Source organism: Delphinapterus leucas, chromosome 10 (assembly GCF_059928025.1).
Source record: "Delphinapterus leucas isolate spDelLeu-1000000601 "Yukka" chromosome 10, BTC_Dleu_Yukka2, whole genome shotgun sequence".
Taxonomy (NCBI): Eukaryota; Metazoa; Chordata; class Mammalia; order Artiodactyla; family Monodontidae; genus Delphinapterus; species Delphinapterus leucas.
In genome coordinates, this window is record NC_143138.1 from 87727673 (window position 1) to 87747893 (window position 20221).

Consider the following 20221-nt stretch of genomic DNA (forward strand, 5'->3'; position numbering starts at 1 on the left):
GTCTCTGACAAGGCCAGGACATTCCCTCTGTTTGGTGTAAATGAAAAGAAAGAGAGGAAAGAAAGAAAGAAAAAGAAAGAAAGGAAGGAAGGAAGGAAGGAAGGAAAGGAAGGAAGGAAGGAAGGAAGGAAGGAAGGAAGGAAAGAAAGAAAGAAAGAAAGAAAGAAAGAAAGAAAGAAAGAAAGAAAGAAAGAAAGAAAAGAAAGGAAGGAAGGAAGGAAGGAAGAAAGGGAGGAGGGAGGGAGGGAGACAGAAAGAAAGGAAGGAAGGAAGGAAGACAGAAAAGAAGGAAGGAAGGGAGGGAGGGAGGAAGGGAGAGAGAGAGAGAGAGAGAGAGGAAGGGAGGGAGGAAGAAAGAAAAAGAAAGAGGGAGGGAGGGAGGGAGGGAGGGAGGGAGGGAGGGAGGGAGGGAGGGAGGAAGGAAGGAAGGAAGGAAGGAAGGAAGGAAGGAAGGAAGGAAGGAAGGAAGGAAGGAAGGAAGGAAGGAAAAGCAGGCCATTTATAACCCAAGAGTTTGCTTCAATGCTCTTAATGAGCAGAATCTGGCATCCCTGTTACAGAAGCATCTTCTGTGATAGCTACTGAACCTCAGATATCTCTGGGGAGGGGGGCGGTGAAGTGAGGAGGGAGGGAAAAAAAGAAGGAAAAGAGAAAAAGAGCTACTTGTGCCCAGGAAACAGGATAATGGCAGATAGACCCATTTTGCTTAGGAGTTGAACTTGAGTGCCAACAACACATTTTCCTCAATTAAGACGATGGCTACATTTTCAGCAGAAGTTACCAACTTTTATTTCTTAATTGGATGCTCCACTGAATGGGGTGTGTGTGTGTGTGTGTAAGAAAATAAAAAAACTCATTTAGGAAAAGAAGAAAAAATTATTGCTATGAAAACAACCTAGTGTTTAAAAACTTTTCTTAAAGGTCCTTTAAGTATCTATTTCGAGACCTCTAGAGTTATTTTGGCTTGGATTCTAGTGTTACTTACAGGATGTCCTTAAAGAACATTTCACGGCAGGTCCTCTAAAGCAAACACAGATACGATTTTGCATTCTTTCACTAATATTGTGCATTCTTGTTTGGGCACCAAGCTAAGCAAAATGTTACATTAGATGCATTCAAACATCACTGACATATGTTAACAAAAGCGGCTAATTACGCACAGAGCTGCCCGTGATCCTTTCAACTGGTGCAAGAGAGATAGCACTTATTTTTTAAAACGTCCATTGAGTGAATTCTGCCATCCCACATCCTGAAAGGTGAGAGAAACTGCATGATTTTTCGTTTTATCTCCTCCTTTGGAAACCTTTAGCAAAAAATTAGTTTTTCAAAATACACTCCTTTTGATGAGTCCAGGCTGTGTCCACCCTTGAGAGAGAACATTTTCACTCTTAAACTGGCTGGCATAGCAACACACAAGCAAATGCCCGACTCTAAACCAGTTTGGTTTCCCTTCTTGGCTCAAGGGTTTAAAGGAAAAATTCAGACAGTTGCTCTGTATTAGTCTTCGCAGTTTAGAGCTTAGGAATTCACGTTTTAAAGCTTCTGCTACCAAACGGTGTTAGAAAACAGAGCAGGAACTGTCTATGAAGCCATTTCTACCTGATTTCTTCATTTTTATTCACATTTGCATTGTTTTCAGCTTAATGTTAATTCTATGAGGACGTTCATCTTTTTCAATATTGTAATTTTATTGGAGTATAGTTGACTTACAATGTTATGTTAGTTTCAGGTGTACAGCAAAGTGATTCAGTTCTACATATATTCGTTTTTTTAAGATTTTCTCATATAGGGTATCCAAGAATACTGAGCAGAGTTCCCTGCGCTACACAGTAGGTCCTTCGTTGGTTATCTAAATAGCTTATGTATAGTAGTGTGTGTGCGTTCATCCCAAGCTCATTCATCTATTTTCAGCTTGTCATCTTTTCTCACTAATACAGCACAGAAAACATATCTCAAACATTCTAGCACAAAGATAACAGTGAAAGGGTAAAATACATCTGTTTACTACGCTGGGCTGTAAACCTCATCCTGGGTGTGATCTGGGGGCAAGAAGCAATGAAGGCCTTTCCCAAGGCCTTTGTTTAGTGCTCTAAACGTGCATTTCCCTGCAAAGGAGCCCTCGGAAAGTCCTACCACGAATTACGGCTTCACTGACAACTTGGTCTGATAAACAACCGAATTATTTCCCGGAACAGGCATAAAAATTCCATGGCAACAACAGTGGCTAAACTTTCATCTAAAAACGTGACACACTCAAAATAAAAGGGGGTGAAGGCATCTTCCAGAACTTAGTTGCTCTTGATTTTATGCTGTTAAACGTGGGTCCTACAGGTGCGAAGACCGAAGTCCATGAGAGGACAGAGGTGGCCAGTGTCAAACATTTTCCAAATACGGTGGCAAAGCCTGCAGCTTCGTAAGCAAAGGCCACAACTGTTAAACGAAACTCATACTCTATCTCACAGAAACTGAGTTAACCAGAGAAGACACAACTTCCTATATCTTACTGCTAAACATGACTAAAAACGTTTTCTTAAAACATAAAGTCTGGGATTCATAAATGTAGGAGTTTTTTTTAAAGTTTAGTTTATAAAACCCAACGTGGTATATCAAAAATTGAACTCTTGATTTTCTTAGGGTCTCATTATATTTATATTGCTTCCCAATAAAGGAACTCTACTCCTGAGCTCCCCCTGGCACTAGGAGATACGTCTATTTTCAGCTGGTGCTATTCCTGTATGGACAGCTGGTAGATTCCACCTGTCCACAGGAGGTGTTGTCAAAGTCTCAAATGTCCCCAAGACCTCATGACATACTGCCACCTGCCTTTAAGGCTTCTAATGTTAGACTTCCTGCAGTTTTACCCTCAGAAGCTGGTCATGTGACTTGAAAATCTATTTCCAAGTCACCAGGCACCGGGCCAGGCCCCAAGAACACTGCAAATCCAGGGCTCAACCGATGTGGCCCTGCTCTCAGGACCTGACACTCAAGCAGGACCCGCCTTAGTCCCTCCATAATGAAGTAAATTTCCCAGGGGGCCCTCCTCCTCAGGAGAGCCCAACAGAGGCTGAATTCAGCAGCCATAGTGGGTATAGCTTACAAACTGCCCCACAGACTCTGGAAGTCAGTCACCACACGTGGCACAAAAAGCATCCACATCAGACACCAGGCAGATACACATTTCCTCAATGTGTAGTGAGGGGAAATCACCCTGCACACCAAAGCTTCGCACATAGAAGCAAGTTAGGCTTCCAAAGGCTGGACCTAGGTCCCCTTTGTAGTTAGTCCATTGTGACGCCAGTGACCGCTAATGAATGCCCTCCATCTGCTGGTGGCCTGCACAGCCCATGAACTTTGCCTCAGGCAGGAAGTTCATAAGCGGAGAGTTGACAGGTAGTGGAGCTTACTTAGTTTTTGTCAATACAGTCATATATCCTAATAGACCTGACTCCATTCTTTGGCCGGAGGCTGGGGCTTCCATGGGCCATCAACAGCTCATGTGCCATCAATAGGGCATAATGTCAGAAAAAAAATCTGCTGCCAACATGGAACGCACAGTTCTTTCCTCCACAGGAATGTTTCCAAACTGCTGGCCACTGCCTTTCAGTGAGCCATGAAATCAACCCACTCGGTGGCAGACAGCATTAAAAGAGAAAGAATAAAATAGAAATACCAGACAGCTCTGCATGTCCTAAGGATAAATATCTCTCAAGAACTTCTTCCTCAATTTTTAGACACATATACCAGGACCTGCTCACGTTAGTGAGTGCTGCACTGGGTTGTATATAAAGCATATTTCTTACCAAAAAAGTTTGCAAAATGCTCTTTCAAAGAGCAGGGTAGCAGGAGAGGCTGCTGGGGCAGGACTTACGTATCTATGGGCTCCATCAATGGACAAACGGGCACACTATACACAGCTACAACTGGAATGCATAAAGACAGTACAGATTTTCAAAAATTTATAAAAACAAAACTGTATCGAAGACGCATTCCCTGATGTCTGGCCTATTACACTATTATTCACCTTTCTGCCTCTGAAATTCTTTACCGGTGATGAAATTATTCCTCCCTGTGGTGGACTCAAACTTCTAAGAGCTCCTTCATCCCTCCACCAACCAAACTCAAGCGCCTACACAAAGTGTAGCTCAGACTGGCACATGGCAGCAGTGGGCAAGGTGAAGTCTGGAGCGTTTGACCTTATTGGAGGTGGCATAAAAGGACCCGAGGGACAGGATGCGCAAGGCATCCCACTGTCAATCTCCAACTTGTCTGACTGTCTCTAGGGGACAGAGTCAATCTGGGCCTAAGTGTTTCCAACACCATTTGGTAAAATAAGTGTTATCTACATGTAACATACCTACACAAAGTGTACGTCTCGGTGCGTATTCACAGCCTGAGCACATTCACTGACCATATCCAGATGAAGAACATGACGGGACCAGCGCTCCAGAAGCTCTCCTGGGGCCTGTTCCCAGTCACCATCCTCACTTCTAACCCCACAGGATAATACTGCTCTTAATCAAAGAGAAAGCAAGGTTCAGGCTCAGAGTCTTCCCCAAGCAACAGTATCTAGATGAAACTGACCAACTCTACACTTTTACGGTATTTATTTTTACTGTTACCTTCTGTTTACAGCACGTGAAATGGCTTTCCACTTGCAATCATGACATAGGTTTCCTTTTAAAATAAATCTAGGCGAAACAAAAGCTTTAAGGACAATATGAAGTGTTGAACAAAACAGGTGGTGTATGAGAGGCAAAAACTGAGCAGGTGGTATACAACTGACTCGAGTTTGCGAAATGCTTGTTCAGGTTTGCTGATCAGCGTGAAATGCTAAACTGGCTTAACTGACTGTACCATACCCTGATTTTCCAAGGAGGATGGTGGATTCTCTCTCTGTCGCAGGGTCTATCAGAAGGACTAATTTCCTCTCTTACATAGTCTTGAAACAGTTTAAGATCAGCACTCCCTGGAGATGATACGATGTTATTTTTTTTGCGGTACGCGGGCCTCTCACTGTTGTGGCCTCTCTCTTGCGGAGCACAGGCTCCGGACGCGCAGGCTCAGTGGCCATGGCTCATGGGCCCAGCCGCTCCGCGGCATGTGGGATCTTCCCGGACCGGGGCACGAACCCGTGTCCCCTGCATCGGCAGGCGGACTCTCAACCACTGCGCCACCAGGGAAGCCCACGATGTTATTTCTATAACCGTTCTGACTTGTACTTCTCACACGCATCACGCTTGAAAAAAAAAAAAAGACTGGACTAAGCTGATTCCGAATGAAAAGAAACATCGATTTTTCTCTTCTTAAATCTCTACTATTTTAAGTTTTAAAAGATCACTTAGAACTGGGATCAATTATAACAAAAGGCCACAAACAGATCACATTGAATGCCTTTAGTGTTCTAATAATGGCAAAAAATAACGAACCCTTACATGGACTTAACTTTTAAACAAACTGAAGAAGAAAGGAAAAATATCATTGCAATGGAAAAAGCAACTTCCTTCCCTGGCCTCTTCTCTCTGAATTAGCGTAATTCCCTGTACGTTCTGTTAAATCTAGTAAATTTAAGCAGAGGAGACTCTGAATTTCACTTTTAAGATGTACTTAACGTGTCAGGCAAATTAACCTAATCTTACCTATGAATAGGCTTCGCAGGTAATTCAATAACCTTGTCAAAACAAAGATTTCCTTGCCTGCACTTTACATAATACCACCTGCCCAAAGGATTCTCCTTTCATTTCTCACAAAGTGTAAACAGAGGTTATTAAGCAGGGACTACATTTGAAACAGCTTAAAACTTCATCTGATTTGTCTTGGGTCTCCAATGAAGACGAAATCTCACAAGCAACTCATGTGAAGTCAATGTATTCAGGCATATACACTTACTCACAGATTCATATAAGTGTATACTCATACATGGACTCACATATATACATACAGTTTTCACAAGCTCTTGAAGCAGTCCTAAAACAAATCTTATTTGTCAAAACACGGTCTATTAAAGGTTTGTGGCTAATAAAAGTTTAAGTGCGGTTTAGAGCTTGATGAAAACGCAGATACCAAGGTTAAGGTAACGTTTCTCTGAAAATGATTCATCCCAATGCGGCATTTAATGTCCTTCCTCTATCTGATCATGTTTCCCTCTGCCGCTTCGTATACCAAAGCAATCAGTCCTTCAGATACCAGGATGCTGATCAGGGCAGCTGAACGGAGAAATTATAAACTTCACCAACTTTGTTACCACCATCATTAGTCCTTTAAAAGGAAAGGGGAAAGTAGATCTTTTTGCTAGCTTTCAATCTTACCTTTCAGTCACCAAAGAAAATTAAGATGTTGCTCCATTGATAGTGAGTTTCCAGCTTTCAGTAAAAATATGACATATTTTTTTCTTGCTTGATTCCCTCTTCTCAAGTTCCTTTATCACCAGCAATTCTATTCCAAGCCCCCAACATATGTTAATGTTACCCCACCCCGAGGTTCCTATATAAGCACACTGACTCTTTCAGATATTTCAGAGAATGATACAAAGTATCTGAAATCCATTAACATGGTTGTAAAAAATCATACATCGTCCTGTTTTACTTGTGCTCCTACCATCTCATTTAAGCTAGGGTTTAGAGCAAGTAATATTATGTGCTCCACATGCAATTTCCATGTCTCATCAGATTCTAACAAGTAGGCCATTGTACCCTGTGATTAAGCAAACTGATTAAAGTTTTTTCAAGACACTGCTTACTATCCGTAAGGTTTTCTATTTTCATCTTTACTGTTTACCATATTTCTCAATTTTTCTACGTTGGTGTATTGCACTGACATCAATTTATAAACGTTACCCTAAAGACAAGTTGATGTGAGTTGCCATCTTAAGGGAAGATTTTGTTCAAAGAAATACAAACTCCACAGTTTCAAGAAAATCCCAATATTCCTCATGAGTCAATATAAAAATGGAAATCGTAATCGGTTCAGGCACTTTAAAAATAGCTGATATTAAACATGAATTGTTTTACTTTATTTTTAGAACACTGAAGTCAGCACATATGCAATGAATTACCAGGTTCACACTAACATGTAAACTAAGAATTATTCCTGATTGATCAATTACCGTGATATATATGGCCTTAGGAAGTGATAGCTGTTTCTCCATCCAGATTCAAAGGGTCACTAATTAAAGAAAAGAAATCTAAAACAAATTAAAATTATCTATTCACAACTGTAATTTTGGGTTTATGAAACTGTGCCATAAAACCGTCATCAAAGCACTGGCTTGTTAGAAGGTCCTTCCAGCCCAGCCTCTACAGAATGACAAGAAACAACACCAGCAAAGCTAACCACCTGGGGAGTGTTTATTCTGGAGCCAAATTTACAGTTTTCAGACACATGCATTATATTCTTTATTGTAGCAACTTTATGATACACGTACAGGCAGACCTCGTTTTATTGCGCTTCACCTTTACTGCGCTTCGAAGATCACTGCATTTCTTACAAATGGAAGGTCTGTGGCAACGCTGCGTCAGGCAAGTCTATTGGCACCGTTTTCAATAGCATTTGCTTGCTTCGTGTCTGTCACATTTTGATAATCTGCAATATTTCAAACTTTTTCCTGCTTGTATTTCTTATGGTGATCTGTGATCAGTGATGTCTGGCATTTTTTAACAATAAAGTGTTTTTAAATTAAGGTCTGTTACATTTTTTTTAGACAGAATGTTACTGTACACAATAGATTACAGTGTAGTATAAACATCACTTTTATATGCACTGGCAAACCAGAACAATTCATGTGACGCCTTTTATTGTGATATGTGCTGTACTGCAGCGGTCTGAAACTGGACCCACAGTATCTCCAAGGTGTGCCTAAATGGTGTCCATAATTTACAGAAGAAAGCAATGCTCAGACGTGAGGAGAAACTTGTCCAAGGTCGCAAGGCTAGCGATGGTAGAATTAAAATTCAAAACCTGGTGTGATTCCAGAGTCTGTGACGGCTAACCCTCTATACAACTGACTGCCTTTCTCAGGGCCCTAGTATCAGCTACCTTCCTCTGTCCATCAGTCTGACACGGAAACTCCCCAGAGCCAGGGACCACATATGAGCGCTCTATGCATCTTGGCCTATCTCAGTATTAGGGAGAATACAACTCACCTCCAAACAAGTAGAACACATGCCTGCTGATGGTTCCTCTTCCACTGTGAGCCTGAGAACTCACACAACATGAAGATTTTCAACGAGCCATGATGACCAGAGATCACTCTATATAATGCATCCCCCTCCCGATTTTTAAAATAAACACCGAATAGGAGTTGTATGTGTCTGGCTAACAAATTCTCAAATCGACGTGTGTAGAAACATGAATGTCCTAGTAACAATCATTCCAGGAAAAGAACAAACACTGCCTTCTTTGGACAGTGACTGCCAGCAACTTCTAATCCACCCCAGAGTTTCTCCAGATAGTGAAAAATAAAACATAAATATATTTAGCTCATTTTAAAGAAAACAGACTGGCACGTCTCTTTGGGGAGGTGGCAAGTGGCTAAGAAAGCACACACGCTTAGGCTTTCAGTTCTCTTGGTCCCCGAGAGCTGTCAAGTGACCCATGAGGAGTAGCAGGAAAAGAGGAAGTGATGAAAGATGGAAATTAAGAGAATCAAAAGAGCCAAAAAGGAAGCAGGGAGCGCTAGCTACCCTCAGGAGAAGAGAGATGGGACCCAGACTGTCTGCAGTTCAAATGACTGTCAAAATACACACAGACAAATAGACAAAACAGAAGAGCCAAAGGTCTTCTTGGAGCAATGTGGCACTCTGTGTGGCCGAGAACCCCGTCCCAGCTGCCCTCCCCCAGAGGCTCATGGGAATCATTCATCACCATTGCACGAAGTCGTGCTGTTGCAGCTTCCCACCCTGGGGTACTGGGAGTTTTCAGTGAAAGTGGCGTAATTGCAAATCAGCGTTTGCAGCCGCCAGTCCACCTGAGTCTTCTGCGTGTCATTCCCAGTGACAATTCCTAATCTAACTCTCCCTGCTCCTGTTCCCAGCCCCCTCATCTACAGGCTCCCTGCTTAGTTTTTGTTTTCAAAATGATGTGGACCTACTTACTGCTTTCAAAGGTTCTCCCAGGGCCTCTCCCACACAGCTTATTTTACATATACTTCATTGTTGGTAATTTAAGTTAGACCATTCCAAACATACCTTTCAAGTCCGATAAAAGTGCACCTAGGGCTTCCCTGGTGGCGCAGTGGTTGGGAGTCCGCCTGCCGATGCAGGGGACACGGGTTCGTGCCCCGGTCCGGGAAGATCCCACGTGCCGCGGAGCGACTGGGCCCGTGAGCCATGGCTGCTGAGCCCGCGCGTCTGGAGCCTGTGCTCCGCGATGGGAGAGGCCACAACAGTGAGAGGCCCGCGTACCGAAAAAAAAAAAAAAAAAAAAAAAAGTGCACCTAACTCTTTGTGTCTTACACCAACAGACTGAAAGACACAAACTTAATTTTTAAAAAAATAACGTGGGTTCTTGTTCTCAAAACGCCCATACTTAAAGATAAGGGTCTAGATATGGTGCACAAAGAAGACAACTGAATATAAACTGTATATTATCTGTACTGTTGTCAAGGGTTTGTTGTTTTGTTGTTGTCTGGGAATTACCAAAGATTTAATTTTTCGACCTAATCTTTATTCAAAAAATTTAATGGGGATGCCAGTCACTTCTGATTTATTCTTGATTTTAAAGTGCTTTGTGGATGATCTAAATAACTCTTATTTACTAAGGGTTGACCATGAGGGGATAGATTTAAAACTTCTGGGGAGCCACAACCCCCACAGAAGTACACAGTGTCAAGAGGAAGCAAACTCTGATCATCTGGACAGAGAATGGGAGGGAGGAACTTCCAACAGCCTGGTTCCAGAGTCTCAGCATGAGCTGCCCACCCACCTCATATCTGAGGCCATCTGCTAGGCGCTTTTGGAAAAGAGAAGGACAAATAACGTACAAAAGGAAACACACAAGCAGGAGTCAGCTTTGTGATACTTAAAACTCAAAGGAAACTTCTAACTCATCATTTTTCCTCTTTACTGTTTTCTGGATTATAAAAAAGAATACTCACTTCTCTGGAGAAGTCCAACATTATAGAAAGGTGGCTTAAAAAATGTAAAGTTCCCCCATAATCCCACTCTACAACTTTATATATAACTTTAAAATGTTTTATTACCTCAGAGTACGTTTTCCTATGAAAAGACTAATATACATAAATGTCTTTAAAACAAACAAATTGCATCACGCCATATGTTTTATTCTTCACCTAACGTTTATCTGGCTGGTGTGCAGTGATGTCTGTTACAAAGATGTTCCCTGAAAACCTAGTGTTTTTTTTTGTAAAGCTAGTTTTTATAGCAAAACAGTAATAAGAAAATAAGAACAATAATAAATATTACCAAGTCAATACATCAGTACAGTCATTAGAAAAAAAATTAATACAAAATGTTATTTGTTTAAAGGCAACTGGGAGTAAAGAGGAAATATTTGGTATTAATTGGTCACATTGTTAATTCTGAAAAGTATGTCTGCCTGAAACAGTCCAAGGTTTCCTCAATAATCCTGCAGCAGCACTACATTCTGGCTAAAACACACAAGAGGAAAACAGATCTCAGAAGTGTTTTGCTGACTTCTATAATTGGCTTTGGTATTAAGTTCTTGTATCAGATACTAAAATTTGAATTTGAAAAAAAAAACCCAAACAATTCTTCACATTGGCACTTAAGAGCAAAAATCCTTTGACCTATGTTATCTCCTTGCTCTACTCAGACAGCATGACAGGTAGGGGAGACAGAGAGTAATGCTCTTCCCGTTTTAGACATGAGGAACGCGAAGCTCAGCATTTAGGATACTAAGACCACAGGGCGAATAACCTGGTAGAAACCGAAACCTGGGGTCCTCATTGAAATCTCAGGGCTCTTTCCACTTCCGCACGTGCCTGCTAACAGGAAGGAAATCAGTTGCTTTCATTTTGCCAGAACTTCTATTGCTATGGTATAGGCTGTAAGAGTAAGATGAAAGTGAAAAGCGTCTTTAAACAGGGGGAGGAGGGAAAAAAAACTGAGATGCAACAAAGGTGTCCACTTTCTTTTACATCTGAAGACCAAAAAGAACGACTGATACATTATTATGAAATACACACCATCCCAATGAAAGGAGTCATTACTTCCAAATGATAATGACGTCATTCCAAAAACATCGTATGAGTCCAGCCAGAGATAACAAATCCAGAGTCGAACTGTCACCCCTCCTCTCTTGTGTCCACGGTAAACATCACTAAATGATCACCACACTCACCCCCACTCAATCCAGACATGGCCTCAGAATCCTGCCGCACAGAAATCCAGGGTACAACACTGTCGACCAACCGAAACTGGTAACTCAGATGAAACTCTAGTCTCTGCCTCTGGAAATGGAGAGTTGAGGCCCATTACTAATAAGGGGTCTCTAAAACCTGCTTATTTTTGCAGCTTAAAAAGAATCTTCTCAACGTAGCTTGAATTATACCACATCTCTTTCACCAAAACAGATTATTTGTGTAACTGAGGTAACAGAGATTTCAAATTGACACGAATAGGTTTTACTTCTCAGGAGGATAACTGCCACAGAATTTTTTCCTCTCCTCTGCTGAGTGTGGTCCATGGCTATCAGTCACTACAGAGGACAACAGCACAGCCCCACGTGTTTATTTTTAATGTCACCCCCAAACGGCTTGTGCATATCTCTGCCTGTTGAGCAATAATAGGTTTCCTGCAAACAGTTACACAAGAAATACCGAGACTTTCTTACCTCATAATGAAAGAAAAATATAATTACAAAATCACCTACTTTAGAGCACATTTTTCCTCCCAAAATCAAACCAAAAATAATATAGAAATGTTTTAAACAATGTTCATCAACAATTTTTAATTCACTGATAACATCTAAGCAAAGATCAGAGTTTTGATTCAAAAGAAAAGAGTACATTCATCACTATTTCAAAAGGGATTCCTCTAGGAGTTGCACATCTTCAAAGAAGCAGGAGAAACTTAACCATGCAGACTTGGACTGGAATTAGAGGTACTGATACAGGCATAGTTTTCAAAATATATAAAAGGACGAATAGGGAACTAGGAGGGAGGTGTGTTGTTGATGATAACGCTGTGTGTGCATATTTACATTTTCTAGCTCTGTTTGCTGAAAGTGCCTAGAAACAGTGAAACCTCAATTATAACCTCGTATAACTATATATGATCACCCTAGCAACCACATTTTGGTTTCTAAATGCCACTCACTCTTCACTCAATGGAGTTAGAGCTACTTGGAAAAAGAGCTGATTCTAGGGTTGGGGCAAGGAGAGTACAAGATAAGCCTGGGACATCTCGTGGTGCCACAAAGTAAGGAAGTGCTCAAAAACTGATGGAAACATGAGAAAAGGACAGAGGTACTAGCTTGAAAGAGCTCCTTCTGGCCCAAACTGGCCAAGGTGACCACCAAATCATAAGAATCCGTGAGTCCATACTGAAACAGACAGACAGACAGACACATGGAGATAGGCAAAAAAAAAAACAGGGAGGAAAGGAACAGTTCTTCTTACAACTCATAAACAGAGAAGGAATGTACTTAGTAAATCACCATTTGTCAACCATTATAATAATAATAGTCAAGTAAAATCCATAAGTGGGTGCTAAAACCAGTGTATGAGAGTTTGAGTCGCAGCAAGATATTTCCACAGCCTCAAAGTATCCCCCCACCCTCCCCGACAGGATACCAGACAAAGGAGAAAACAGTACCTTAACAGCAGAGAGACGTGGCAGATAAGACTTTAACCAAGCAGCCCAAGTTAACATCACTAATAAAGGGACAAAGTGGCATCGTGTGAACCCCGACAGGATGCGCTGAGAAGGACACACTATCACTTCTTTGGTATTCCTGCCCAAAATGTAGGGCCTGAATCCGTACTCATGAGGAAACATCAGACAAACTCAAATTGAGAGACATTATACAAAAGACCTAGTTTGTGTTCTTCGAAAACGTCAGTAGCATGCAAGACAAAATACTTGAGCCACTGCTCTAAAGGAAAGGAAATCACGAACTACGCCAACTCAGTAAAACCTATGATCTGCGGTTTTCTCTTGCTATCAAGGACACTGTACGGATTATTAGAAATCTGACTAAATTCTGTAGATGAGACAATAGGGCCCTACCAATATTAATTTCCTGACTTAGATAAATGGATTGCAGTTATGTAAGAGAAGGTCTTATTCCTAAAAAAAAATACACACTGATGTATTTAGGAATAGGGGTAGAGAGAGAAAGGGATAAACTAAATGTAGTAGATGTTAATGCTGGGGGAATCTGGGTAAAGCCTGTACAGGAATTCATTAATGCAAGCCTGAAATTACGTCAAAATAAAAAGTTAACAGAAGAAAAAGAGCGTCTTCCTTTTTCTAAAACTAAATGCTTTTGCAGGTGAATTCACATGCCACTTTGCCATTTTAGTTGCTGGGAGAACATTATCTTCACTAACAAATAGTAAAATCTCGCTTTACCAAGTAGCCTAGCTCGGGAAGGGAAGGAAGTGTTAATCTGTTCTAGTCAACCCTGTAACCCAGCCTTTTTAGCAATGACAAACAAACAGAGAATGACTGATGTACACAAAAGCCACTGAGCTCACACATCTTCTGTGACCACATGCTTGGGTCTTCAAATCATAACACTCCCAAGATGAACACGTATTTACAGAGGATTGTACAAAACAAAGGTTAGTGGCAAAAGAGGGCTTCACTCCCTGCCTTCACTACACTCGGAGAATTGCACTTACTACCTCAAAGCAGGAGAGGACATTGCATTTAGCCCAGACAACTGTCACAGAAATTCACTTACCGTCAAATGAGAGACGAGTACAATGCAAGAACGAGCTTCTGAGCAACACACCTTGCATCATAAGGTTGGGAACAAGACAAATCTCTACCCCAGTCATTCTCCCTGGGGTCCCTATCATAACCCGAGGTACTGCTGGAAATCTATGGAAGCATTTTTCATTGTCACAAGGATTGGGGTGGGGACCAAGGATGCTAGAAGCCCTAAACGCACAGAGTCTCGGGCAATGAAGAATTATTGGGCTTCCTGAATAACCGTCCCGTATCCTGCCAGACATTAGTAAAGGTAAAGTGACAAACTTTTTATAATTACCTGAGGGTACACCCTAACTCTGTGTTACATATAAAACCTGAGGGGTTTTTTTGTTTTGTTTTGTTTTTGCAATTTAAATGCATACAGATTACACACCCATGTACACAGCAGTATTATTCACCACAGTGTAAAGATGGAAGCAAGCCAAATGTCCATCGATGGATGAATGGATAAACAAAATGTGGTATATACTTCTATACATACAATGGAATAGTATTCAGCTTGAAAAAAGATGGAATTCTGACACATGCTACAAGTCCACAGATGACTGTGGAGGCCATCATGCTAAGTGAAATGGGCCAGACACAGAAAGATAAATACTGTATGATTCCACTTATGTGGGGCACCTAGAGTAGTCAAATGCATAGAAACAGAAAACAGAAGGATGGCAGCCAGGAGCTGGGGGAAGGGGAGGAGGGGTGGGTTAACGGCTACAGTTTCAGTTTGGGAAGACAAAAAAGTTCTGGAGATGGATGGTGGTGATGCTTGCACGATAAAGTACTTAATGCCCCAGAAAAGTACACTTATAAATGGTTAAAATGGTAAATTTTATGTTACGTATATTTTACCACAAAATTTAAAAAATACACATACACACACACACACACACAGAGACGTGTGTAAATCAAAGGAAGACTGTATTTAATTGTGCCGTATCTTAACCACAATCTGTTCACCACCGTGGAAAATCCAATCGTGGACGGCGATGCTGCTTGTGGTGCCAAACTCCACAGCACCGCCTTCCTGGACCAGCAACTTCTGTCGCCGGTGCACCGTGCCGAGACCACAAGGAGATGCCAGCGTCTGGCAACAAACATCACAGTGTCTTCTAATGCGGCTGTGCCCGAGCATTTACACACCGATACATACATTTTATTATAAATGATCTTCCTATTATTTTTCTATTAATGTCAGTATATAGGTTCTACCATTAGGTGTGCATGTATATAAATATTATTTATGAATTTCGTTTCATGAGAGTATTGATGGCATTTCACAATACTTCTGATAAAAAATGAGGCGGGTGTGCTTGGCTCTGATGTGGGTGAGAACTACAGCTCCGGTCTCAGGGAACAAAGAGCGGTAGGAACAGAGTAACCATTAACAGCTCTGCGCTGAGGACGAGATTTAGTCAGTCTCTATGGATTTAATATAAGCTTCCTTTTGCCAGGATGAAAGTTTTTATGGTGAAAATCTAGTGGGAGTTTGTTCACTCCTCTGAATAGGAAGAAATATGGAGGAAAACTAGAAAGCCGCTGACTCTTCTTAGTGAACCCACGTGCACACTTAAAATAATCAAATTCATGCCTGGTAATAAACTCAGATACAGACAAGGTGAACAGGAGAACATCGTTTTCAGGCATGGGAATCACTGTATCATGTCAAAAGAGATTAGGATTTGACGGAGAATGGCACGGGGTGTCAACTGCAATTACACATATGTTGTTTCTCTATTGTGATCATCCTTCTTTCCATCTCAACACTGGGACATGATTAATATTTTACATACTGTCCAAAAGGGGAATATGACTCACCAGAAACCGTACTAAATGTTTCAAACACAGATCCCCCTTTGCCAAGAGAAAATCCTGCCCAGCTGTACATTTCTCATTTGCAAAACGTAAGAGCAATGAAATTCCATTACTTACAGAAACTGGCTGTTCCACCGAACCCTTGGCAATAGAAGCTGTACTTATCTTTTGGAACAATAGTCTCAAAAAATGTATTCTCGGGCTTCCCTGGTGGTGCAGTGGTTGAGAATCCGCCTGCCAATGCAGGGGACACGGGTTCGAGCCCTGGTCTGGGAAGATCCCACATGCCACGGAGCAGCTGGGCCCGTGAGCCGCAAATACTGAGCCTGCGCTCTGCAACAAGAGAGGCCGCGATAGTGAGAGGCCCGCGCACCGCGATGAAGAGTGGCCCCCGCTTGCCACAACTAGAGAAAGCCCTCGCACAGAAACAAAGACCCAACACAGCAAAAATAAATAAATAATAAATAAATTTATTTTTTAAAAAAATGTATTCTCTCTTTATTTAAAAAAAGACAGTAAGGATGCATTTGAGCTCGTGAAAAAGCATCTTGCCCAAGCAAATTCCTGGTAGGGAAAATCCACTCCCCTGACCGGGGAAATATGAAGATTGACCCTAAAACGTGCAGCAAAAAGATCTCCAAGTTTAAGAACCCTTCAAAAAGTCAAGGGGGATGTAGCAGTATTAATGATGTCCTTAAAACAAAATCAAGTATCCTTTTTTTTTTTTTTTAATAAAAGCGTCCCATTTTTTTTTTAAGATGTTGGGGTAGGAGTTTATTAATTGATTGATTTATTTTTGGCTGTGTTGGGTCTTCGTTTCTGTGCAAGGGCTTTCTCTAGTTGTGGCAAGCAGTGGCCACTCTTCATCGCGGTGCGTGGGCCTCTCACTATCGCGGCCTCTCGTTGCAGACCACAGGCTCCAGACGCGCAGGCTCAGTAGGTGTGGCTCACCAGCCCAGTTGCTCGGCGGCATGTGGGATCCTCCCAGACCAGTGCTCGAACCCGTGTCCCCTGCATTAGCAGGCAGATTCTCAATCACTGCACCACCACGGAAGCCCCCAAGTATCCTTTTAACATGTAAACTGTCACACTGCATCCACTCTTTCAGAAAAGTAACTCTTACACCCTAACTCGTTCAGTTTGTTTTCTTGGGGAGATATAACCGCCTGTTCCCCTAAGGATATAAATTGACCTGAAGTATACTGCTTTGCACATTGCAGAATTCATCCAAATGAGACCAGAAAAGCGAGACTCTGTCGTCCTCTCCCCAACGCTCCCTCCCCCGGAAGCACATGGCCACATTCCGGCGGGTTACGGGAACTTCCCTCGTGGCTTATCCCATGGTCAGAGTTCCCACTCGGTCCAAGGTTTGAAAGAGACCACAAATATACTCAAGAAATATAGACGCTATGCAAATGTGTGTTTGGAACATAAAACATCCAGTGGTCACAGTGCCATTTTTCCAGTTTCCTGTTTCATGTGCTATATTATGGCTACGGCCCATGGGCGAGTCTCTTATGGGCTTCAACAACTCATCCTGGATTCTCGTATTTAATTTTTTCCTCATAGGAGAGCCAACAAATTGAGCCCATGTGTATATATATATATATATATATATATTTACCCATTAAAAGAGCAATCAACATAGTCAAAAACACCAGCAAAATATAGTCATTTGTATCAAACTTTGCAACAGGAGCCCACACAAGCAGGCCATGAATCACTCTTTCCCTTTCAGCAACTCGGAGCATGCTAGGACACTGTGTGACCCTATTCCAAAGTGTCCTGTGGCGGGGCGGAGGGAGCTACCTACCTCCCCCGGTGAAAATCTATAAAGCCCCTAAGTAAAAGTTTAAAATGATGCGTGAAAATTGAAAACGAGGAAGTCGGTGATGAGACGAGTGACCATCCTGAATATCAACCTTTGCCTGCACGTCCCCGGACAATCAACTAGTACACGTGACAACAGGCAGAAAAGACACGCATAAAAGAGGGATATGTAGAAATAACTGTGTGCTGTGAGCTCTGCGGACGTTAGAGTGATTCCAAAGCTGACACAATGATCCCCTCCCTGGTCACCAATCTGAACAGAGTCACCATTTGCACCACAGGGACTGCTCATCTGGTTCTAACTAACACACGACTCCCCAGTGGTTTTCACACGAAGCTCTAACCGAAGAACGCAAAACAGATGCGCGGCCGCGTGACAAGAGCCAAATCGTGAATAAGCCACTCGTAATCTGGCTTCTCTGCACTGAACATGAACAAAGGCTTAAGAGCGAGGCAATCGGCACCCAGTCTGGTCCCACACCATCGGAGAGGTCTGACTCCTGCGCCTCAAGAGTCACCAGCTGAGGCCTCCCTGCCCCACCGAACACCCTGCCTTGAGCCTGACGAAGACGGGATGCCATTCGGCCTATAGAAGACCCTGGCAGTGTCCACATACCTCGATAATCCTGTCGTGAATTTGCAGGCCTCCGTCCTTGGCTGCAGGTCCACTGTCAACTATTTTGGATACAAAGATTCCTTCACTGGACGATCCATCTTGGTTGTCCTTTGGGTTAAAAGAAACACACACATGAACGCTAGGCATTAAGTTGATCATGAAAATCAAGCTTACACTCTTAAAACAGTAATGGGCTCCTGCTGGTGGCACAAGTGGCAAGGGGGTAAAAGCCAGCTGTTTCCCCCGATTTCTGTTTTAAACTAAAAGTAACGTGATAAAATAAGTCAAGCCATACCAAAAGGTATAATATGACAAGCCCCTGCCATCTCTAACCCACTGTCCTTCTACCCCTTCACTGCATCGAGTGGCAGTTTATCCATCCTTTCCAAAACATTTTAATGTATTTCCTTCTTTCTTACACACAGAAATGGGATTATGCTCCGCACGTTCTTGGGTGCCTGGTTGGAGATTCTTCACCATCAGGCCCACTGTCTACCTCACTCCCTTAAGTGACTGGACAGTAACCCCACACAGGGATAATGAGCACTGTTACAGTTGTTGCTATTAGAGACTGTGTCACCTCTAATTCCTTTCTATCTGTACTCTGAAATATCTTTGCTAGTATATATCGGGGCAAATCCCTAGCAATGGAACTGCTGGGTCAAAGGGTACGTGTATTTGACAGACGTCGCCAAACTATCCTTCAGAGAGCTTGTACTTACAGCTCATTAGACAGAGTGTATTCTCATATCCCCACAAGCACAGAGTATTATAAAACCTTTAAATATCCAATAATCTGATGGTGAAAATAGGCGTTTTATCTTTGTTCTGATTTGCATCAGAAAAGCCCACCACGACCCCTCCCCCTTCCTAATAAATTCTGATCTCCAATCTTCTTGAATTCCTTTAGATCTTTCAAAGTCCAGACTGAAACTTTCTGGGAAAGAAGACAGCTCCATGCTCAAAGTCCTCCCTTTATTTAAAATCAAAAAGCTCCAACAAACTCATAAAAAAAAAAAACCCTCACAGCTTGTTCATGAACTTCTTTCCAAATAGCACTGGGATGAATGCTCTCCAAGTGTGTGGATTAAATTTCTCGTGATTAACAGATGGATTTATAAATGCAATGGCAAAAGCATGTGTTGTTTCCAAACAAAAAGCATTTGGGAAGTAAGTTCAGGATGTTCCACAAAAACTCCAAAATCTACCATCATGGCAAGTTCCCTGACATAACGCCATAAGATCTACTTCACTACTAATTTCTCTACATGCAAATACACCAAATTCCATTTGTTAAAAAATAATTATGAAAATACAACATTTTCCTCTTTAAACTGCAAAACAACAACAAAAACAAACCTATATTCTAAAGAAGGAGAGACATGGCTTTAAAGTGGTTCCATCTACCCCTTGAAGTGTAACATCAGTGTCCAAGGGTGGGAAAATGCACATTCTCCACCTCTTCTCTCCCCTCCCTCCCCCGCTTCTCACAAAGACACACAGACACACTATATAATGTTATAGATATGATTCAAAAGACCCCAAAATCACAAGCAAAAATGAACCTTAAGTGTTTTTCCCAACATTTATCCCCACAAGACAAAGATAAGTCTCTCACTGCCATCTGGATTCTATCAACACTCTTCCAAGACAGAAGGGTCTGCAAGTCTGTGGGTGTTGTGCTGGATCAACCGGCCCCCAAAGGCACCCCTGGCCAGCATCACAGCACTCCGCTCAGGCCTTCACTGTCTGAATTTCTATGAGCCTCCTTTCTCTCTCACAGCCACTACTAATGATGCACGACTCCCAAGGCATCTGTGTAGCTCCCTACGTGCCTATATCAGATACAAAGCAGTGCAACAGCTTCTATTTACTGAACACACATTAGGTACCAAGTACGTAGTGAGCGTACTTTGTCCGCCATTTAATCCTCATAATAACCACAACTGGTATGTAATATTATTATTCATTTCGTAGATGGAAAAAATCTGAGACAGAGAGGTTAAGTAACCTACTTAAGGTCACACAGCTAAAGAGTGACATAGGTCAC

At 42.0% G+C, this 20221-nt stretch overlaps 1 protein-coding gene across 1 annotated transcript in view; it reads right to left on the bottom strand.

The window, feature by feature from the left end:
* Positions 1-417: 417 nt before the first annotated feature.
* Positions 418-20221, bottom strand: part of LOC149748310 (E3 ubiquitin-protein ligase PDZRN3) — a 40567-nt gene continuing 20763 nt past the window's right edge. The window contains exon 3 of the mRNA XM_089919557.1: positions 418-18279. Coding sequence (XP_089775683.1) covers positions 18142-18279 — 138 coding nt within the window. The 3' untranslated portion in view covers positions 418-18141. The remainder of the gene's footprint in view (positions 18280-20221) is intronic.